Genomic DNA, 19,213 nt, shown 5'->3' on the forward strand with positions numbered 1-19,213 from the left:
GCGCTAGGCGAGGCCTAAAAAGTCACGGTGTACAGTATCGGACAGTAACGGCCCATTTAAAGCACTGCAAAGCAGTGTTGATAACATTAAACTCACAGGAGGGGAATGGTAGTCTCTCTGGAGAAAAAATTCTTTTTAATCCTCAAAGGAAATCATGGATTAGTAGCTCTCCGAACAAATGCGGCTCTGTTGCAAGCTGTCACTGCTGGCACGTGCGCTCTAAATTGGGCACGTAAACCCTCCGTGCTGTAAGAGAACAGAACGGAATCAAATACAGGCATATAGTAACATACAAAAGCAGACATGTTCTTGTCGTGCTCGTATCTCACAGTGGTCATCAGGTGATTCCCACTAAGATGGCCGGAGCACAAGCGTAGAACTTTGAGTGGACTAGGTGCAGGCGAAATTTCGTTTCACGCTTGTTACTCGAAATTCCTGAAAGTTAGGTTATTATACAATGTCATGTAAATATACGCTGCTGGCAGTAAAAATAAGTAGTGCACAGGAACAACGCTGATGAGAAGAACACGAGCAGCTGCAGTTTGAGGCGCATGTGTTTTGCGCTAGTTTTAGTGTAGCACCAAATACTGGTTTTACATTTCAAGTAATTTTGCGCAACTACGCGAATGCCTCTGATGTGAATTTTGCACACCCCTACCTGTAACCTGTATGTACCTCTTGTCCAAAGCTTTTTCCTCCTGCACCGCCCTACAGGAATAGACACTGAAAAAACACAGGCAGAGACATTTAACAAATAGAAAAAAATGAAGTGAGAAACTGGGGCACCAATGTGCAGGTAAAAAATAAAAAGCAGTGTAATATTGGTACTGCCACACCCTTGAAAAGAAGCATGCCACCATAGGGAAGTGGTTGCAGCCCACACCCTCCATCAGTTCCAGGATACCATGCCACTCTCCTGGAAAGAAAGAAAAAAAAAAAGAGTTTAAAGGAAGAACTGTCGAGAAAATGGGAATTGACAAAGAGCATAGATCAAGAGCAATGGCTTTGCCAATGTATTTTAGCCTTGTTGTACACAAGCACGGCTGCTGTTCAGCATGGCTAAAAGTTTGTGGCATAGAGGAGAGTGGTGTGGAGTAGCATAGAATTGAGTGTCGCTGTGTCGTAGAATGCAATCGCATAGAGTAGTGTAGAGTAGAGTGGCATAGAGTGCAGTGGCAGACTGTAGAGCAGCCGCGGCCCGTGGAGGGTGTTCCGTGGGGCGGAAAGGCGGGGCGGGGGAGGGGCAGGGTGGGGGGTACTAAAAACCGGAATATGGATAATTGGAGGTAAGTAAACAATTAAATAAATAAAACGAATTTCTTAGCGCGCGCTGCATCGCAATTGCGATGCAGCGCGCGCTACGAAATTTGTTCTGGCGTGGACCCTGCGACGTTTGTTAAAACACGAACATCGAACCACTAAGCCGTACCCAGGACCCCGAGCAGAGCGGAAAATTACCCATTTGCCCCAGAAGGACGGCTTTTTTAGATGATGCACTCTAATAAATGATTTACAAGTGTCTCTAAATTGAGGATCGCGTCATTCCTGAAGCGCAACGGGACATATCTGGGATTTACCATTTAAATACACAGATCATATCACCTTGTAAGCGCAAGCCATTAATATGACCCCTTATATGGAGTGAGGCCTCATTTGATTGGTCTAAGATATAGTCACACATCGTATGTATAACGTTGGCTGTTCTCTATCCCAGAAGCCATCCGTCAGTGATTTTTATTGCGACATAAATGAATGATTGCTAAAGCTATTTCACAGAGGATAAATATTGTCAGTCCTGAGGAAGGTGGTCTTTATTATTGTACACCACCGAAACGCGTTGATGCATAGGTTGTTGGGTGGAATTTGTTTTGGAACAGAACCCTGAGAGACTAGGGTGCATTGTCACCAGATTGTTTCTGCTTACCGAAACTACAAATTTACACATCCAAGACACAATTTTGGTGTCTGTTATTGTTCCTCCTACTGTATAAATGTTCATATGTCTGATTGTCCTTTTTACCTGTACTAAAAGTTATACTTTATAACTTTTGTGTTTTTGTATATAATATATTTTTTACCTTATCGTTATGGTTGAGGTCTGATCTTTAGCCATTTATTTGTGATCGTTTTATTTGATTCAATTTGATAGATTTTTTTAATATGTCAATAAACTTCAATTGATGTTTTTTTACTAAAGAAAGGTTTTTTCCATTGATAATTTTCCAACATTTCATGCGGAGTGGTTACAATTGAGGTTGAAAGCGTGCAAGTTGATGTATGAAATAAGTGATTTCTATGTGGCATAATTCTTTATATTAGTTCAAAGAGAAAAATCTTTTTAACTACATAGTTATTGGTGCTCTATCCCTTTGGACTTTATTGAGCCCCTTTCCTTGTTTTGCAATGTAGAACAAGGTCCTACAACTGATTGCTTAGTGTTCATCTGTCCCTATCAATTAAATGTACTTTGGGAGGGCATTTGACATGACTTTGTCACCTCCCCTTTGTACATGAGATCTAAGTATGATTCCCACATCTCATTGTGCCAATTTCCTATAGATTAGGGTATGAACCAGTTCCTTGCCACCAAGGGGTGCGTCAACTTATGTGACGCATTTGGGGGGAACTTCAGGTTGTTGCTGCATCCACACAGCATGACCTATATTTGGTAGAGTTTTTCCCTGGATGAGAAACCTAATCTATTACCTAAATTAATAGCGAGTGAAATATGCATTCTTTCCGCAATGGTAGTAACCGTCCTGCAATGTGCTATTTTTATTTATTTGTAGTATTTTTAAAGCACGGACCTAGCTATGAAGGTATAGTACAAGAAACCGATCATAAAATGTCAAAAACAAACACGTTAGGACAGATAGCAGAGCAACAGTAGAGACCACGCTCTAGGAATTATTGTAGGTGTTTAAAAGAGGATTGGTTCTTAATCATCTGTCACAACTCGGTAGTTCTAAGCCATTCATAGTCCTATTTAGTGGGGAGTGGTAACAACCCATGCTCATTTTAAGCGGGATTTAGTGAATAACCTGCAGTTATTAAGTGAACCTGAATCTGGGTGTCCCCACCTCGCCAGCCATCCAGGCATTCAGACTTGCTTTATATTACGTCCTAATACCACTTGCTGTACTTCCAGCTTGATGCCATCATGTAACATTTCAGAGTGGAATCAAACAGATGAAGCGGTAAATAAACTAAGCTGTAAGTGTTTGAGGTGGAACCCTCATATCTGAAGAAAACTAAGTCTACATTTTGCAGTGTTTACTGTAACCTACGGTGTGATCTCGCTGACCTAATATCTTTGGGGCAGAACAAGACCAATTGTTTCTTCCAGTAGTCCTTTGTAAGCAGAAATTAATTGCCAAGCAAATCCTAAAATGTTCCTGCTCCTCTTCCACCGGCCATAGATGTTAAAATAAGCCTAATATCAACTGCCGATCTTGCCACAAACCACCCTGGACCTTATTTTTCCAGGAGGATCCGCATGAAACACTGAAATAAACCTGTTTTTCCAGTTTCCTGCAGAGCTAATTTTGTAAAAAAAAAATTTTTGCCTAATTTCGCTTTGTAAATAGTTTTTTTTTTTTAAGTGTGGATTTCACCCTTTTCGCAATGACAGATTTTTTTTTTTTTGCCTGCTGCTTTTCGCGAGCAGGCCTGTACTCCCATAAACTCATGCAGTCCACTTAGTGCTTTCTGGTCAAAGCTCTAGCTGTACAGCAGACTGACCATGTAATTCTCAGCTTGACATTCTGTCTCCCAGTGTACCTTCACCAAGCAGTGCCTAGAAAGACGCATCTAAGCTAGTCGCTGGCCCTAGGCTGCAGAGAGACCATAACTTAGTTAGAGGCAGGTGCACTGTGCGGTATCTTTCACAGATAGAACAAGCTTGGGTTATGATTACCACATTGTAGATGAACGAGTGCATCAGTAAGGGGGTGCTCAACCTGTTTCCAAACATGGTCAGAAATCACGCCGTCCACATACATTGGTTTTCCTGGACCTTGGCAGAATGCCAGCATAAAACAGGTAAGAGCTCACCGGGTGTTAGTTTCCGAAACACAAAATGTATTCTCAATGACACAAGGATAAATAAGGATTAGAAACAAAATGACAAAGATTTTTTAAAATTTTTTATTGTTTGGCTACGGTTTTATTTTTTTATTTTATTTTTTTTTAAAGCAATCTGTCTCAAATATGGTTACTAGAAAAACATTACGTCATTGTGGTGCCCAGAAAACTGCCAAGCCCCACTCCTTCAGGATATCGTAAAGAACAAACAATGCTGAAAAGACAAGCATTGGGAAAGCCAATAGGTCAGGAGTTGGCCATATCACTTTTGCCTTCGATTGTTTTGCAAAGCTTGTTGAGGAAGCTGCTGGGTTTTCAGTCTACAAATATTGGCTGAAAGAAAAAATATTTAGTCTGCAAAAAGCACGCATTGCCAACGTTGTCCCTGGCACTTGAGGGAAACAGTGTGTGTGTGGATGTAACACTTGTGAAAAGGTAGAATGCTGTCACTCACAGTGCATGAGAGCCAATGACTGACGTGGGCTGACCCATTGCCCCATGCTGTATGCTGGAGTGCACTGATGAAAAATGAGAATGACACAATAATAGACCAATGAATTAAGAGGGGCTGGCTGTAAACTGCTGTAAGTATATTATACACATGAGTTTAGTAAAATCAAAAGGTCCTGGTTAATATCAGAAATCAGTCCCTGTATCCTGACTGGCAGATGGAAAAACAGGTAGGGTCATTCAGGGTCTGGTGCATTGGTAGCGGCGAGACTCACACAAACAGAAGGGTGCCTTATTCACGGCTAGCTTCACTCCAAAAATGTAATGAGACAGCAGTTTAAAAAAAAAAAAGATTTCTGCTATTCTTGACCATTTGTGAATAGTTTGAAGAGTCTCCATTTTGATTTCCGATTGTTTACTTTTACTCCTATAGAGCAAACCAGTGAGCACTTCACGATTTTTCAGGGGATTATTGCGATAAAATGTGGAAGCGTTGTTGGATTTTCAGGGGGGTGGGACATATATCGACACATCCTGTCATGACCATCTTCTTCTCTTTCACCTGATTTGCTTACTGCTTTCACATTGTAAACACTTAATGACTATATGAAAACCTTACTTAAAAACCAGCCAGAGCACAGGAAACTGTTCCCTGATGGTTGGAGAAATGGTAGTCAACATGAGCCTCCCCCACCCCATTACCCCATTGACATGTATTTCATTTCCTTTAGGTACACAGGACACAAGAACTGTGACTACAAGTTGGACTGCTGTCTGACGGAGAAGGACACCCACGTGGTGGCCTGCTCAGAGGACGGCAAGGTGTACTTCTGGGACCTGGTAGAGGTGAGAAACCTCGAGAGCCACAGCTTCTCTGGATTATTTATGAATTTTGTAAGGGACTGAAGGTGAATGTATATTGTGAAAAAATGGAGGCAGAAAAGACTTCCTGCGTGCAAAGCAATATCTCTCAATGAAAAAAATCTGGAATTGCTGGCAGAGGGTGGGGAATGGGAATGGAGGCGGTCAAGGAAACAGGGAAAATTGAAAGATTGGGGGCAACAAGATCAGGGACTGCTGAACGGGAGACTTTGGGAGAACAGAAACAGCAGCAGGATAGAACCGGGAAGAAGCTGCAAAATCAGAAAATTGCTCTAGACTGTGTGGGGGATATGAATGTTAACATGTAGTCTGGTGAGCAGGAGCTGTAACTGGAGTTAGCAGGGGGGACAGAACCGGCCGGGTAAGCCCAGTGGGAGAATTGCCGAGGGAAGATAGGACAGGTTAAAGCAGAGATTGAGAAAAAGAGATAGCCAAAGAGCAGGGTGCATACTAATAGCAAAGAGCACAAACAAAAAGAGGGGTTCACAGGAAAGCAAGGGGAGCAGGAACTGCTGAGCACATTCAATAGGTTCAAAAAGTAGGGGAAGCAAAAACTGCTGATGGGCAAATTGGAAAAGCAGGAATTGCTAAGGAGGCGTGGTAGGTGGAAAAAGGCTGGAGGTTATTGACAAAGCAGGTAGAGTATGAACTTCTGAGAAGGGGCAGACCAGAGAAGGAGGAGGAGTGGGAACTTCTGAAAAGTGGCATCATCCCGGGCAGGGGACCCCTAAAACCCACGAACACTGTGAACATGAACTATGTACTGGCACTTGGAGTGACCAGCAATTGTTGGCATGAGATAACAGGAGGTTGTTAATGCAGCACAGAAGGAAACAGAGTATAACACAGCTTTAGATGCATGATGATATGTATTCATGCCAACAAGGAGGAGTTGTATCACAGGCAGCAAGGAGAACCAACCACAAAGCCCTTTGTGGAGTCAGCACTCCAGACATTGGTCTAGATTAATGGCCAGTTGACTCTACCTGAGGAAAGGGCCACAATAGAAAAGCAGAGAGAACATGAGCAATCACAGAGAGAGGATCACAGGTGGAGTTGAAGGGGAAGAAGAACTGGATGCTAAGATGGCAGAGGGCCAATGAAACACATACAAAGAGAGTTAACCTCCACACATTGTTTGCTTTCTCCCTCAGGGGTCTCTGACACTGAGCTTGGCGGTGGGGAAAGGCGTGGTGCAGTCTCTGTCATACCACCCCACAGAGACCTGTATGCTCACTGCCACAGAGGGCAGCTTCCAGCTCTGGAGAGAAGCCTCCTACTCCGAGGAGACATGAGGACAACCGACTAGGCCTGACTTTTAAGAAGGCAACCATGGTGGGCCATATACAGCACAAGTGGAATGGAGGCCCACCAGGCTGGCGCAGAAGAATGAGAGAGGACTTCATCTTAAGGACCTGTGCACTGAAGTCTGTTCTTTGAATGATTCTCATGCCCTTGATCTAAGTACAAACTGTACTACTCTGTATATTTACACCATTGGCACATGTATAATAAAGAATGTTTTATAAAAAATTAGCGAGTTATTTAAGACCAGTATTATATCAACCTCGCCTCCACCCTAAGGCTCTATAAGACAAATCCGGCAGCATACTTTTGAACATGCTTAGCTGGTCAGGTGTTTCATAATCTGAAATCTAGTTATTCTGTTCGTTTAATCTATTCCTTGTATTTTGTTTAACATTGGCCGCCCTTCCCTGGACTAGCAGCTGAAAGGAAATGGAAAAAAGATCCTTCCTTTTGAAGAGTTTTGAACTGCTTTAAAGCCAGATACAGACATTTTAGAAAACGCATCACTGAAATTGTTTTGACCACCATTAACTTGTGTCATGGAACAAATGATCCATGGGACCCTCTAGACAGAAGGGATACGATGTAGTCTCTTAGTAGCCGAACTCTGTGGCTTGGTACTCAAGGTCCTGGTATATTCAAGGGTGGATTGAGGTCATGTGGATGTTGAGTCACAGACGAGGCCCATAACTGTAGAGGATATGGCCTGTGCGCCAGAACTGAATAACTTCTAAGACCTAAAGGCTATCTTACTGTTAGACAAACTGTTCTCATCCTAGCACACCCTGTAGTTTAGAACCTCAGGGAGCAGTGAAGTACTCTGCATAAAAGGGAACAGATGCAAATAATTTTTGGAAGAGCAAGCATTACATGATTGAAAAGTGCAGGATAGAAAGCAAATCAGGGCAAGAAAATTGTGAACGAGATTGCAGAGCCTCACAACTACAGGGAGAGCAGCTTTAGAGCTTGTCGGGTGGATCCGACTGCTTTATATACCTTATGCATTCTGCTGTTGATATGACCTTGCAACGATTCACTACCAACTCACCCTGCTATTGAGGATTCCACCACAAACTGAATTCTATTTCTATTTGTGTAGTGAATCTGCTGGCCGCAGTGTGAACATAATTGCTGTTCTGTTTTTAATTTGCCTGTTATGGCCTAAGGTCTAGGCCAAGCTGCTTTTGTGCTACCTGTTGTTTGGCTTGTGCATTGCCTAACAGATATGCTTTTGTGAGCTGGAGGTAGTGAGGGGTGTTGGAGAGCCCTAATATCCATTATCTGGCTCATCCGGTCTCTTTAGTACTGTTCTATTGCATGGTGATTGGGCAGGCGAGTGCGTGAAGTGTTCTGTTGGATTTTGTATGTATGGTTATATAGTAATAAGCTCTTTTGTGAACACGTTGACACCAAATTGCAGTGTTTTCTATCGTAGGGTTTGTAAGATGTTGCCTTGGTGTTGACTACAGTACTGTTGGGGGCCACATGCTAGTCCCTGAAAAGGACGTTTGTATTAGGTGGGTGTGACAAGTTGTATGTTTAGTGTACTGCTGGGCTTTGCTGTTTATTACCACAAAGAAATACCCTACTAGTCTTAACAACAAGAGTCATTTCAATTATGTGGCAGCACTGATTGAGGTAACAAGTTTTTTATTGACCCTTTCGCATGAGGAAAACCTTTTATCGGCAGAGAAACCAGCAAGGTCTGGAACAGGAACTGTAGTTACAATCATCTATTTATGTGACACTCCACACCGATCCACTTTCTGACAATACTCCACTTCACAGCACTTTACTCAACTCCACGCGACTAACTTTTAGCCATGCTGAACATCAGCTATGCAGATGTACAACATGGCTAAGACATATTGGCTTTACCAATGCTTGTTTTTTACTGCAAGAACAACACCACCATCCCAGGATAGATGAACTTGACTAACTAGGTCTCCAGATAAAGTAAGATGCTGTTGGGCAGCTAAGATTGCCTTCACAGTGGTAAAAACACAATAAACAGGGCTCTCCCCCAAATGAGGCTCTTTGCACTAATCCAGCATCCCCCACCCCCAACAAAAACTAGCGGGGGGCACAGACAAAAATTAGAAAAAAGAAATACAAGAAGTTATTTAAGACATCTTGGCCAGATTTACTAAGGGTGTGTGCTTGTGACACACAACGCTGCAGACAGCAACTATGGATCAACTTTTATGCCCAAAAGCTTCTTTATGCTGTAAGTTGATTCTCCTACTGCACCAAAACCCCTTTACACCATCCCTAAGCTAATGTGCGCAAAGAGGGTATGTCTGCATGGAAAGCTTAGGTTTTGGTGCAACGGCAGTTTCATTAAAGTAGCATGATCTGGTCTAGCCTCAAATCCTAACACCAAAGAAAAGCAGGCACAAGTATATCACCTGACATGCCTACAAGGAACATGTGTTTTACCTTGACACACATATCTTACGTGTCTGATATCTGTGCTGGTGCCTTCACATAGGCGTTTGCATTGGAGTGTTTGCGCTTCTATGTCAAAGCCTACTCTAGGAAGTGCAGACTTGCCTTTACGCTACAGTGTGAGCTCTGCATGACAGGCAGATTTAACATGATCACCATCAATAACAACAGCAAGCAGCTCTTACTAAATCTGGTGCTGCACTTCTTAATGTTTTTTTTTCTGCAGTTTTATATAGCGCAAACTCCACCCGAAGGCATTGGAGCCCTTTACATGAGCAGGGTTGGGTTCAGAAGCGGGGACCGGTTCCAGGACCTGGGCTCCGGCGGGCCCTGGGGTGCATGAGCCCATGTCCTGCGGCCAGCCGAGGTTCCGGGTGCCCGTCATGGGGGTCCATCGGGCCAGGGCAGGCCTCCACCGCTTTGCCTACGTGTCAAGGTGCCTGCGGGCCCAGGGTCAGAGTTCCGTCGGCGGGGCCCCCCTCGCAACCCCGTGCCCGAGCCCCCGGGAAGCAGAGCCCCCGAGCCCTCCAAAGGGCAGGCGGGAGCCCTCCCGCGAAGGCTTGGGCAGGCAGATTGGTGTCCTTCGGGCCCGGCCATCTGGTCGCGCCTATCCCCTAGGCCATCTGGTCGAGCGCAATGCTTTCCAATGGGGCGACCAGATGGCTGGGCTGCCCTGGAAGTCCAGATGAGGGCTCGTTTGCCTCCCCGATCCCAGCCAGGGCTCTGGGAGGTCGAGTCAGCACCTTGGGTCCCCTCCGTCACTCGGTGCGCACGGGTTACCAGAAACGGGGGTACCCTTCCTCCGATTACTGGGGACAGGGTATGCCGGAACCCCTTGCAGGCTGGGGACTCGCAACCGGCAACCAGATGGGCTAGGGCCAGGCAAAAACCTCCCCCCCCCCTCCCCCATCCGGGGCTCTGTCCTCTGACCCGCTGCGTGGCAAAGTGCCTGGGATGGGCCCATGTGGTCCTCCCTTGGGCGTCTGGGCCTGAGAGCTCTGGCCGGGCGCTCCCTACACTGGGCTCTGTTCTCCGCCATGGGCCCAGGGCCCGTCGGGTGTTCCCCAGCTCGGCTTGGGTTCAGGAGCTCCGGCAGGGGCCCTTGGTGGCCCTGGAGTGGAGGGTGCCCGCCCCACCGTGGGCTCCGTCCTCGGGCCTGCAGCATGGCAGGGTGCCTGGGACGCGGGCCCAGGGAGGCCTCCCCTGCACGGACCAGCACGGGACCTCCAGGGGACCAGGCGACCAGGCTGCGTCCCCCTGCTCCGCCATGGTCCCAGGACGGGGGTCCGTCGGGCCCAGGCAGGCCTCCCTCCTGCTTCGCCCGCCTGTCAAGGTCCCTGGGGGACCCCAGGTCGGAGGTCCGTCGGGGACCCCCGGTCCGAGGCTCAGCCGTGGTCACCGAGCCCCTGAGCCCTCCAAAGGGCAGGCAGGAGCCCTCCCGCGAAGGCTCTGGGTGGGCAGAGCGGCGTCCTTCAGGCCCGACCATCTGGTCGCGCCTTTCCCCTCGGCCATCTGGTTGTGCGCAATGCTTTCCAATGGGGCGACCAGATGGCTGATCTGCCCTGGAAGTGCCGATGAGGGCTCTTTTGCCTCCCCGATCCCAGCGAGGGCTCCAGGAGGTCATGCACGTTCGCGCCTTGGGTTCCCTCTGTTACCCGGTGCGCACGGATTACAAGGAAGGGGGGTATTTTTCCTCCGGATTACTAAGGAGAGCGTGAGGTCTGCGATTTCGAGACAGAGGAAGGCAGGCCCCAGGCCCCGGTCTGCGCCTGCCTCCCAGCCCTTCCTGATGGGCCTTTCCTCCGAGCCTGCTCACCTCAGGAGCAGGCAGGGATGCAAATCCAGCATTCTCCATGCAGGGGGGCCTTCCGGGGAGGCCCCTGCCGGCGCTGCGCACTCCGATTGATTGGGCACGCTCGGTCCGTTTAGGGATGGACTGCTTGGCCAGCCTCGGCTGTTGTTTCAAGCAAAGAGCTTCCACCCCGCATGGACCGTCTGACTTGAGGGCCCTGCCACCTTGCGGAGGCCCTTCCCCAAACACAGCAGAACGAAGTCCGAGCGGCCCCGCCAGCTCATGCCCCCAATGGTCCTACCCCAGCGGATGGGGTTGGGCGGCACCAGGTCCCAGATGCTGCCGCCCAGCAGGTCCATAGCCCTCACGTGCCACGCCGTCACCCCGCTCCGCCCAGCGCATTTCCGCAGCAGCTCGGAACGACAGCTCCGTGGGGTGCCGCCGCTCCGGGCCGGCATCCCTGCGTCTTGCTCAGGCTGTGCCTCGGCCCGCCTTTCTCTTCCAGGGAGATGGCTGGGCTTGCCGGTGCCCATGCGACTGCACCTGTCCTCCCTCAGCGAGCCCTCCTGCCCAGGTAGGTGGGCTTTTTTCCCCCAGCTGGCTCCCAAAAGGGCAGTGTAAAGGTGTCGGTCTGGGGACGGGCACGCAGCTCCCGAACCCACCTCACCCCGTCAGCAGGTGCGACCACCTGGTTGATCCTGCCAGGAGCATATGGTTGTCTCAAAGATTAAGCCATGCACGTGTAAGTACACACGGCCGGTACAGTGAAACTGTGAATGGCTCAATAAATCAGTTAGGGTTCCTTTGATTGCTCCATCTGTTACTTGGATAACTGTGGTAATTCTAGAGCTAATACATGCCGACTAGCGCTGACCTCCTGGGATGCGTCCATTTATCAGACCAAGACCAATCCGGGCTCTCCCAGCCGCTTTGGTGACTCTAGAAAACCTCTGGCCAATCGCAAGTCCCCATGACAGTGACTATACATTCGGATGTCTGCCCTATCAACGTTCAGTGGTACTCTCTGTACCTACCATGATGACCACAGGTAACTGAGAATCAGTGTTCGATTCCGGAGAGGGAGCCTGAGAAACGGCTACCACATCCAAGGAAGGCAGCAGGCGCACAAATTACCCACTCCCGACTCGGAGAGGCAGTGATGAAAAATAACAATACAGGACTCTTTTGAGGCCCTGTAATTGGAATGAGTACACTTTAAATCCTTTAACGAGGATCCATTGGAGGGCAAGTCTGGTGCCAGCAGCCATGGTAATTCCAGCTCCAATAGCGTATATTAAAGTTGCTGCAGTTAAAAAGCTCGTAGTTGGATCTTGGGATCGAGCTGGCGGTCCGCCGCGAGGCAAGCAACCGCCTGTCCCAGCCCCTGCCTCTCGGCGCCCCCTTGATGCTCTTGACTGAGTGTCCTGGGTGTCCGAAGCGTTTCATTTAAAAAAAAAAATTGAATTATTTTATTTTAGTTTGCATTGAAAACAGTACATACTTATGTCACATTCATATACAAGAGACATTCAGTCAATGATAAAGGACCTGCTGACAGCATTTTCTACATACAGTCACATCGCTACATAACATTAGATGGAATACCCCTGTTCCTTGTCTGACATTTTTGAGCATGGAAGTAACACTGTACAGTACATGAGGGGAGGCTGAACCTCTGCAACGTGGGTCTCCGAGGGGAGCTGTCCCCAGGGGGGCGGGCAATCCGCCGTGTCCTAAGTTACATGGGTGTGTCTTAGTCATCAACATTCGGGTGCGCTAGTAGGTATGCCCGGAGCGGATCCCATATATCCCGTGGACGTGAAGCAGTCGGGAGTAACTCCGCATATAAGCATGTCTGATCTTGCCATAAAATCATATCCCCGAGCCAGTCCTTAAATTTAGGTGCTCTCCCTCTACCCCATTGACAGGCCACCCGCCTTTTTGCCAACATGAGGCCGAAGGACACATTTGCGATGCTTTGCCGGGATTTGTGCACTATAGCCAAGCAGCGCCACCAGAGGGGATCTCGGAATTTGTATGGAAGTCATACAGTCTAATGCAGTTAGGGCCATGGACCAGTAGTCGTGTACCCCTGGACACGACCAAGCAAGATGGAGAAAATCAGCAGATTGTGCTCTGCATCTGTAGCACCCGTTCGTGTCTCGAAGCCCAAATTTGTATAGCTTTGATGGGGTGTAAAAACTGCACTGGAGAAATTTATAATGCGCAGTCGACTGTTTGAGGAAATTTGTTCAGTGTGCTTGCAGCAAAATTCCCATTATTAGTCAGTGAGAGGTTGGTCCAGTTCAGCTGACCATTTTTCCCGGGCAGCACACGCAGGGTATGGATTATCGGTGTATATAGCGCGGTTTAGTGCGGACACTAGATGTGCGGCTGTGGGTGTGCGTAGTATATGATGCAGAGGTGCGAGTGTCACAGGCTCGTCTGGATATGCAGGTATGGATATGCAGGTGTGCAGTCTTTCAACCCATGTCGTAGGCATGAGTATAAAAAGGTTTCCATTGTGGTGGGCTGGGGATCCGAGAAAAGTTGGTGTAGCGTGCGCTGTGTTTAATTGGTGACAATATTATACCCTCTAGGGGGTTGCCACATGAGGTGTGTAGCGGGGGGGGGGGGGGGGGGGGGGGTCGAACCAAAAATGAGCAAAGTGTGCCTGAGCGCATTGGTAGTAGAGTTCGAGATTGGGGATGTCAAATCCCCCCTGTGCATATGGACGCATTAACGTGTCCCATTTTATCCGGGGTTGTTTGCCCCCTCACACCAGTCTGATTAGCTCGGTGCACAGGCTGGCGAAGAAGTGTCTCCCCGGGTCGTACGGGATATTTAAAAAAAGGTAAAGGAATTTCAGTAAAATTACCATTTTTATGAGGGAGACACGACCTGCCATAGTCAATGGGAGTGCATTCAACTGGGTCACACAGCCAGTAATTTAATCCATGGTGCGCCCATAATTCAATCGCTTTAGCTCCTCTCGTTCTGTTGTGACCGTGATCCCCAAATACCGCACCTCATCAGCGCACCAAGCTATGGGATAATCTATATCGAATGGCGTGGCAGTGGGAAAACCTGGGATTTGGCCCAGTTTATGTCCATCCCTGATTTGCCACCAAATCTAACAAATTCCATGAGTAGTGCGTTCAGATTTTGTCGTGGATCTTTCACATAGAGCGTGACATCGTCTGCATATAAGGATATGAGTATTGTTGTGTGCAGATTTAGATTCCATATATAGGTTTCCAGATTTATGCCCTTGTATAAGTACAATTCACATTGCCCTTATTTGGACATAGAAATCCGGCCCTTATTTAGACATTATCCGTTCAAACCAAATACATGCATGGCCACCTACATCCGTCCATCCACATCACAGAAAACCAGACCCTTAAGCCTTTAGGAATTTCCCTCAGCTTGAATATTGATTTCTCCAAGAACTCTTTAAGTATGCATGTACATCTATTGCTTAGGGGTTCATTCATAACGTTCCTCTGCCTGACTTTTACGTCAATACTGGCATTCCTAGACACCTTCAAGGTATAAATATACCAGCACTTGCCCTGGGAAATTGCGGTTCCCGGACGATTCGATCCAACCCTGACTACACGATTCGCAACGACAAGTTCGGAAGGCGATCGAGTTCCAGCCTGATGCACTGGCCTGACGCTGCCATCCTCCTCGCAGAGAATCCAGCTCCAGTGCTCTCTGACTTCCCTTCTCGTACAGAATAGAGATTCCAACCTCTCTCATTCCAAGGTATGGAGCTGACTAGAACTTAGAGAAACTTTTGGCAACTCTTGGCTAAACTAAAATATAGCTAGCTATACTTTAGAAATGGCACCTACTTCAAACCTCGTACTGCACCTAGGTTAGGTACACTGGGGTAGAACAATTTAGAAGCATCAGATGAGTATCACATTTTAGCTTAGGTTATTTATGTATGTATTTTAATTAATATGTCATAGCTACAAACCATGCTATTGCAGTAATATTTTATCTTACTGCTAACCTCATACATATTGTACTTCGCAGTCTGTCTTACGATTGTAGCAATTCATATCTCTTGCATGAGAAATAAGACTGTTCAAAAAACCCTTTTATTGAAACACCCGTCTCTCTATTTCTGTGCAACTCTGTAGAAACGAAGCATGCACGATTGACTGAGTGAAGCTGTTATCTATTGTTTCCACGATTCTGAGACTGGTCCGATTCTAAAAGGAAACAAAGTTGTCATGTTTATGCGGTTGTCAGTGACTAATCCCTTCTTGTATATTCGTGAAGTTTCTAGTGACCTCTGAGTTAGCTGGCACACACAAGTAATTAAGTTTAATATACTCGATAGAGACATACTGACCTTAGTCCTATGTCAAATCTATATTGTATGTTATTCCAATGCGCAGAGCCTATCAGGGACATAGGAACTACACTAAATGGCGCCCAACGGTTTGGTAAGGCACTAATTTAACGCTAGATACTGAAGTAACTCAGTCGTGCTTTTCTCAGAGACCCTCTACTCATAAAACTCCATAAGACGTCTGGAGTGGGTAGGAAACATATCCGCCATAGCTGAGTAGGACGAAAGTCCTATGTATTAGCTGTTTGGTTTTGTTCAACATTGAAGGATACAGTGTTCCAAAATATTGTGCACCTTATCTTGGTTTCCTTGAAACTTGCTCTGCAATTTTTCATTAAACAATGTCCAACCACGGAGATGTTGTAGTCGACAACGGTACAGCTGCGGCTGACCTTACAGGTCTTAATGAAGACGAGGTGGGTGTTATGCACATCCCACCAAATTTAAGGAGAGCCATCACTCTAAAACTTATAAAACATGGTCTGACACCAAGAGGTGGTAGAGCAGTTTTTGTGATAGAGGCACATGAATCTCACCAGACAGAGGTATTCTATTCATGGATAGTATTCCCAGAATCAAATCCAGTAACACATATGTTTCACTGCTACAAAGAAAATGAACCACCTGAGGAATATATTCCTTTCGAGGATATTGAAATTCCACTCACATACCAGGAGCATGCGCTCTGGTTTAAAGGTGCCCTAAAATATTACAATCACATTACCAGGCTCAGTCCACTAGGTAGACTAGGAGCAACATGGCCGATTTTAGCCGGCTACACACCTGACCCTGACATTGAATCAATGTTGGACGAGGAATTACTTAATAACATACAAAACCTAATAGAAATATACAGTAAAACCACAACTGTCTGAAAGTCCTGATAAGGTCTTTCCTAAAAACACTCCTACCTCTTCCAAAAAGAAGTGGGAAAATAAACAGAATTCCAAAGAGTAGCGTTTTCATTTCCGAGGCAGGTCTCCTCCACAGAAGGAGCCCTCTGAAAGGAGGTACAACCTCAGGAATAGGGATAATTTGAGAAAACTTGACAGATATCAAGATAATGATCCACGTTCCTCTCGTACCTTTCAGATATCGTCACAGACATCCGAAAGAAGAGCACGGTCAGAAAACAAGGAAGAACGTGTGAAGTCCAAAGACGATCAACACGTTCAGAAAAATGAAGCAAAACCTCAATTCACCAAGAAAAAGGTAGCAGATCTGAAGATCAGACATGCCGAGAATACTGAGAACCCAACTCAGGAACGGCGAATGGGCCCAGACCATGCTGGACAGTGCAGCAGAAGTTACAATAGCTCGCCAGAACCTGAAGGGACTTCTGGAGACAGTGGACTTGAATGAAGACATACAAGTTGAGATTGTAGACACCAGGGTTAGTTCTCCACATAGGTTATATGAAATAACACTCCGGATGGAGGGAGACATACCAAGAAAAGTGAAAGCACTCTTTTGGGAGCATCTTTCAAGGGGTTATGATATACTTCTAGCAGAACAGGACTGGCTACCAGAATTTGTCAGGGAGTGCCCACATGACGAGGCCATCATTATGTCTGCCTTCTCCAACCATGTTCCAGTTCATTTCAAATATACACTAGACAGGAAATGGGCAGTAGCCCAAGCTCCAGCACTGTATAAAAATCATGTAGGAGGGATGAGGCAGTACCCACTTAAGCAAGAAGCTAAAAAAACAGGTCAGGGAGATTTTAGATCAACTTGAATATCAGGGGGTGATTGAAACATGCACCTCATAAATGAACAATCCTTTGTTTCCTGTCTCCAAACCAGACAATACATATCGTCTTATTTTGGATTACAGACACTTAAATTCTTGTTGCAAAACATTTGCAGTGCAAAATGCACACAGTACAGCATTAATGAATAACATTGTGCGTAAAAAATATAAAACCACATTAGACATTTCAAATGGTTTCTTTTGTCAAAATATTGCACCAGAAAGCAAATATTTGACAGTTTTCTCAATAATAGGGACTCAGCGGGAAATTTGTCGACTGCCCCAGGGATTCAAAAACAGCCCGGGGTTATTCTCAGCAAGGGTAACAGAGTTACTACAAACTTATAATGACAAGGCATGGTCATATGTCAATGACATATATCTGACACCATAATATTGGGCTTTGCCTCAGAGGGTTACAAATTCAACTTTAAAAAGTCAAGAATTGCCCCCACCTCAACGTCCTTTTCCTAGGATATGAACTATCAAGTGAAGGCAAAAGCCTGGCAGCCAACTTTTTAGTAAAGTGTGCGCTGCTCCAACCGCCAAAAACGCTGAAAAATTTACAGTCGATTCTAGGTTTCCTGAATTTTAGAAGAACTAAAATTCTAAATTACGCAGAAAGGGTTAAACCTCTCTACGAAATAACCAAACCTGATTTTAAAATCACACATTGGACACAAAAACACACCGAAATTTTATGTTCACTCCAAACAGACATGTTAGCAACGAAATACTTGCAAACACGTGTAAACGTACGCAACTTAGTGATCCGAATATTTCCGGGTCAATGCGGATTCACCTACTTAACTTTTAACGAAGGTGAAAAAGTACCAATTGCATACAATTCCCACTTGTATACACAAGCAGAAATGAAATTCACTAATACAGAAAAAATTCTGACAGCAGTTCAAACCGCTGTAGCAAAAGAAAGAGCCCTGGCACAGGGGAAACACATTATGGTTGAGACTCCTGTACCAGCCCTAAAGGCAGTTACAAAGGCTAGCATTCCAAATGCAAAAGCTTTACATCCGAGATGGATACAATGGGTTAATTCTCTTGCTGCAACTGATGTTGAATACGTTTTTGATCCATATTTAAAAACACAAGCATTCCTGCAATATGAACACGAATGTCCTCTGCCTACTGAAATTCTCCCTCTTGACCAGGACGAATTTATAATTTATACTGACGGAGCTGCACAACTTGCTACGGGGAGTAAACAAGCTTACAGTGCAGCGTGTGCTATCGTTAAAGGTCGCATGCAAGTTTGCAAATTCAGACCAATGGTCACAAAAGCTCAATCTCTAGGAGATTGTACAGCTCAGTGAGCTGAACTACATGAACACTCATGTGATACACACGCTGAGTCACCAACGTGATGGCGTTCACATTGAAGGGAATTAATTGGCTGATGAAGCCGCGAAAGGGGCTGTGCAAATGGCTCCGTAGCTGCAATCACTCGTTCAAAAACTAAAATACACAGCAAAATAATGTTGGCTGTCAATGCATCAAGCAAAGGCAACGGTGCGGCATTACCTAAAAAGTTTCCACTCAAATACTCATATATAATTGATGCGAATGGCGTTCCGTTTGCTCGAAACCCTGGAGTGGGGGATAGAGTAATTCCAAACAGGCAACGTAGAGCAGCTTTGATTTATGAAACACATCTGGGAGAGGGTCTGATACATCAGTGGATCGCAAAGACAATTTTAGAACTAAAAGAGATGTACTGGTGGCCAGGGATGAATACTTTCATTCACATTTTCATTAATAACTACATAGACTGCAATAGAGATCGCAGTACAGAACGCCACCAGATACCGGACTACAACATAGCCAGCCCAGTTCAGACAGCATTAGACTATCTACGTGCAGGCGTCCTCTTGGACAAATGCAATCCCAGAAACACTAAGTCGGGTTCCTATAGATGTGGCCTCAGCGCTCGGCTGACGCTCGAACTGCTATTAAAGATTTGCGAGTCTTTATCGGCACATACGCAATAGGCACACTACAATCTGACCAGGGTCCTGCGTTTAGCTCTAGGGCTTACAACGAAGCCATGGCCAGTCTGGGCGTAGCATTGCGGTATTCTTCTCCATTCCATCCTGAGGGAAATTCTGTTGTG

At 46.1% G+C, this 19,213-nt stretch overlaps 1 protein-coding gene across 7 annotated transcripts in view; it reads left to right on the forward strand.

The window, feature by feature from the left end:
- WDR83 (WD repeat domain 83) overlaps positions 1 to 6,948 on the forward strand; it is a 162,274-nt gene extending 155,326 nt beyond the window's left edge. For 4 of the 7 annotated variants that reach the window (XM_085654447.1, XM_085654443.1, XM_085654446.1 and 1 more), the window contains 2 exons: positions 5,265 to 5,379; positions 6,570 to 6,942. In XM_085654447.1, coding sequence (XP_085510573.1) covers positions 5,265 to 5,379; positions 6,570 to 6,710 — 256 coding nt within the window. In that variant the 3' untranslated portion in view covers positions 6,711 to 6,942. Of the gene's footprint in view, positions 1 to 5,264; positions 5,380 to 6,569 lie in introns of all 7 variants that reach the window. The other 3 variants (XM_085654444.1, XM_085654445.1, XM_085654441.1) reach the window with 1 other exon arrangement.
- The last annotated feature ends 12,265 nt before the right edge of the window (positions 6,949 to 19,213 follow it).

The sequence above is a fragment of the Triturus cristatus genome, chromosome 4_1 (assembly GCF_964204655.1).
Source record: "Triturus cristatus chromosome 4_1, aTriCri1.1, whole genome shotgun sequence".
In the NCBI taxonomy this organism is placed as follows: domain Eukaryota; kingdom Metazoa; phylum Chordata; class Amphibia; order Caudata; family Salamandridae; genus Triturus; species Triturus cristatus.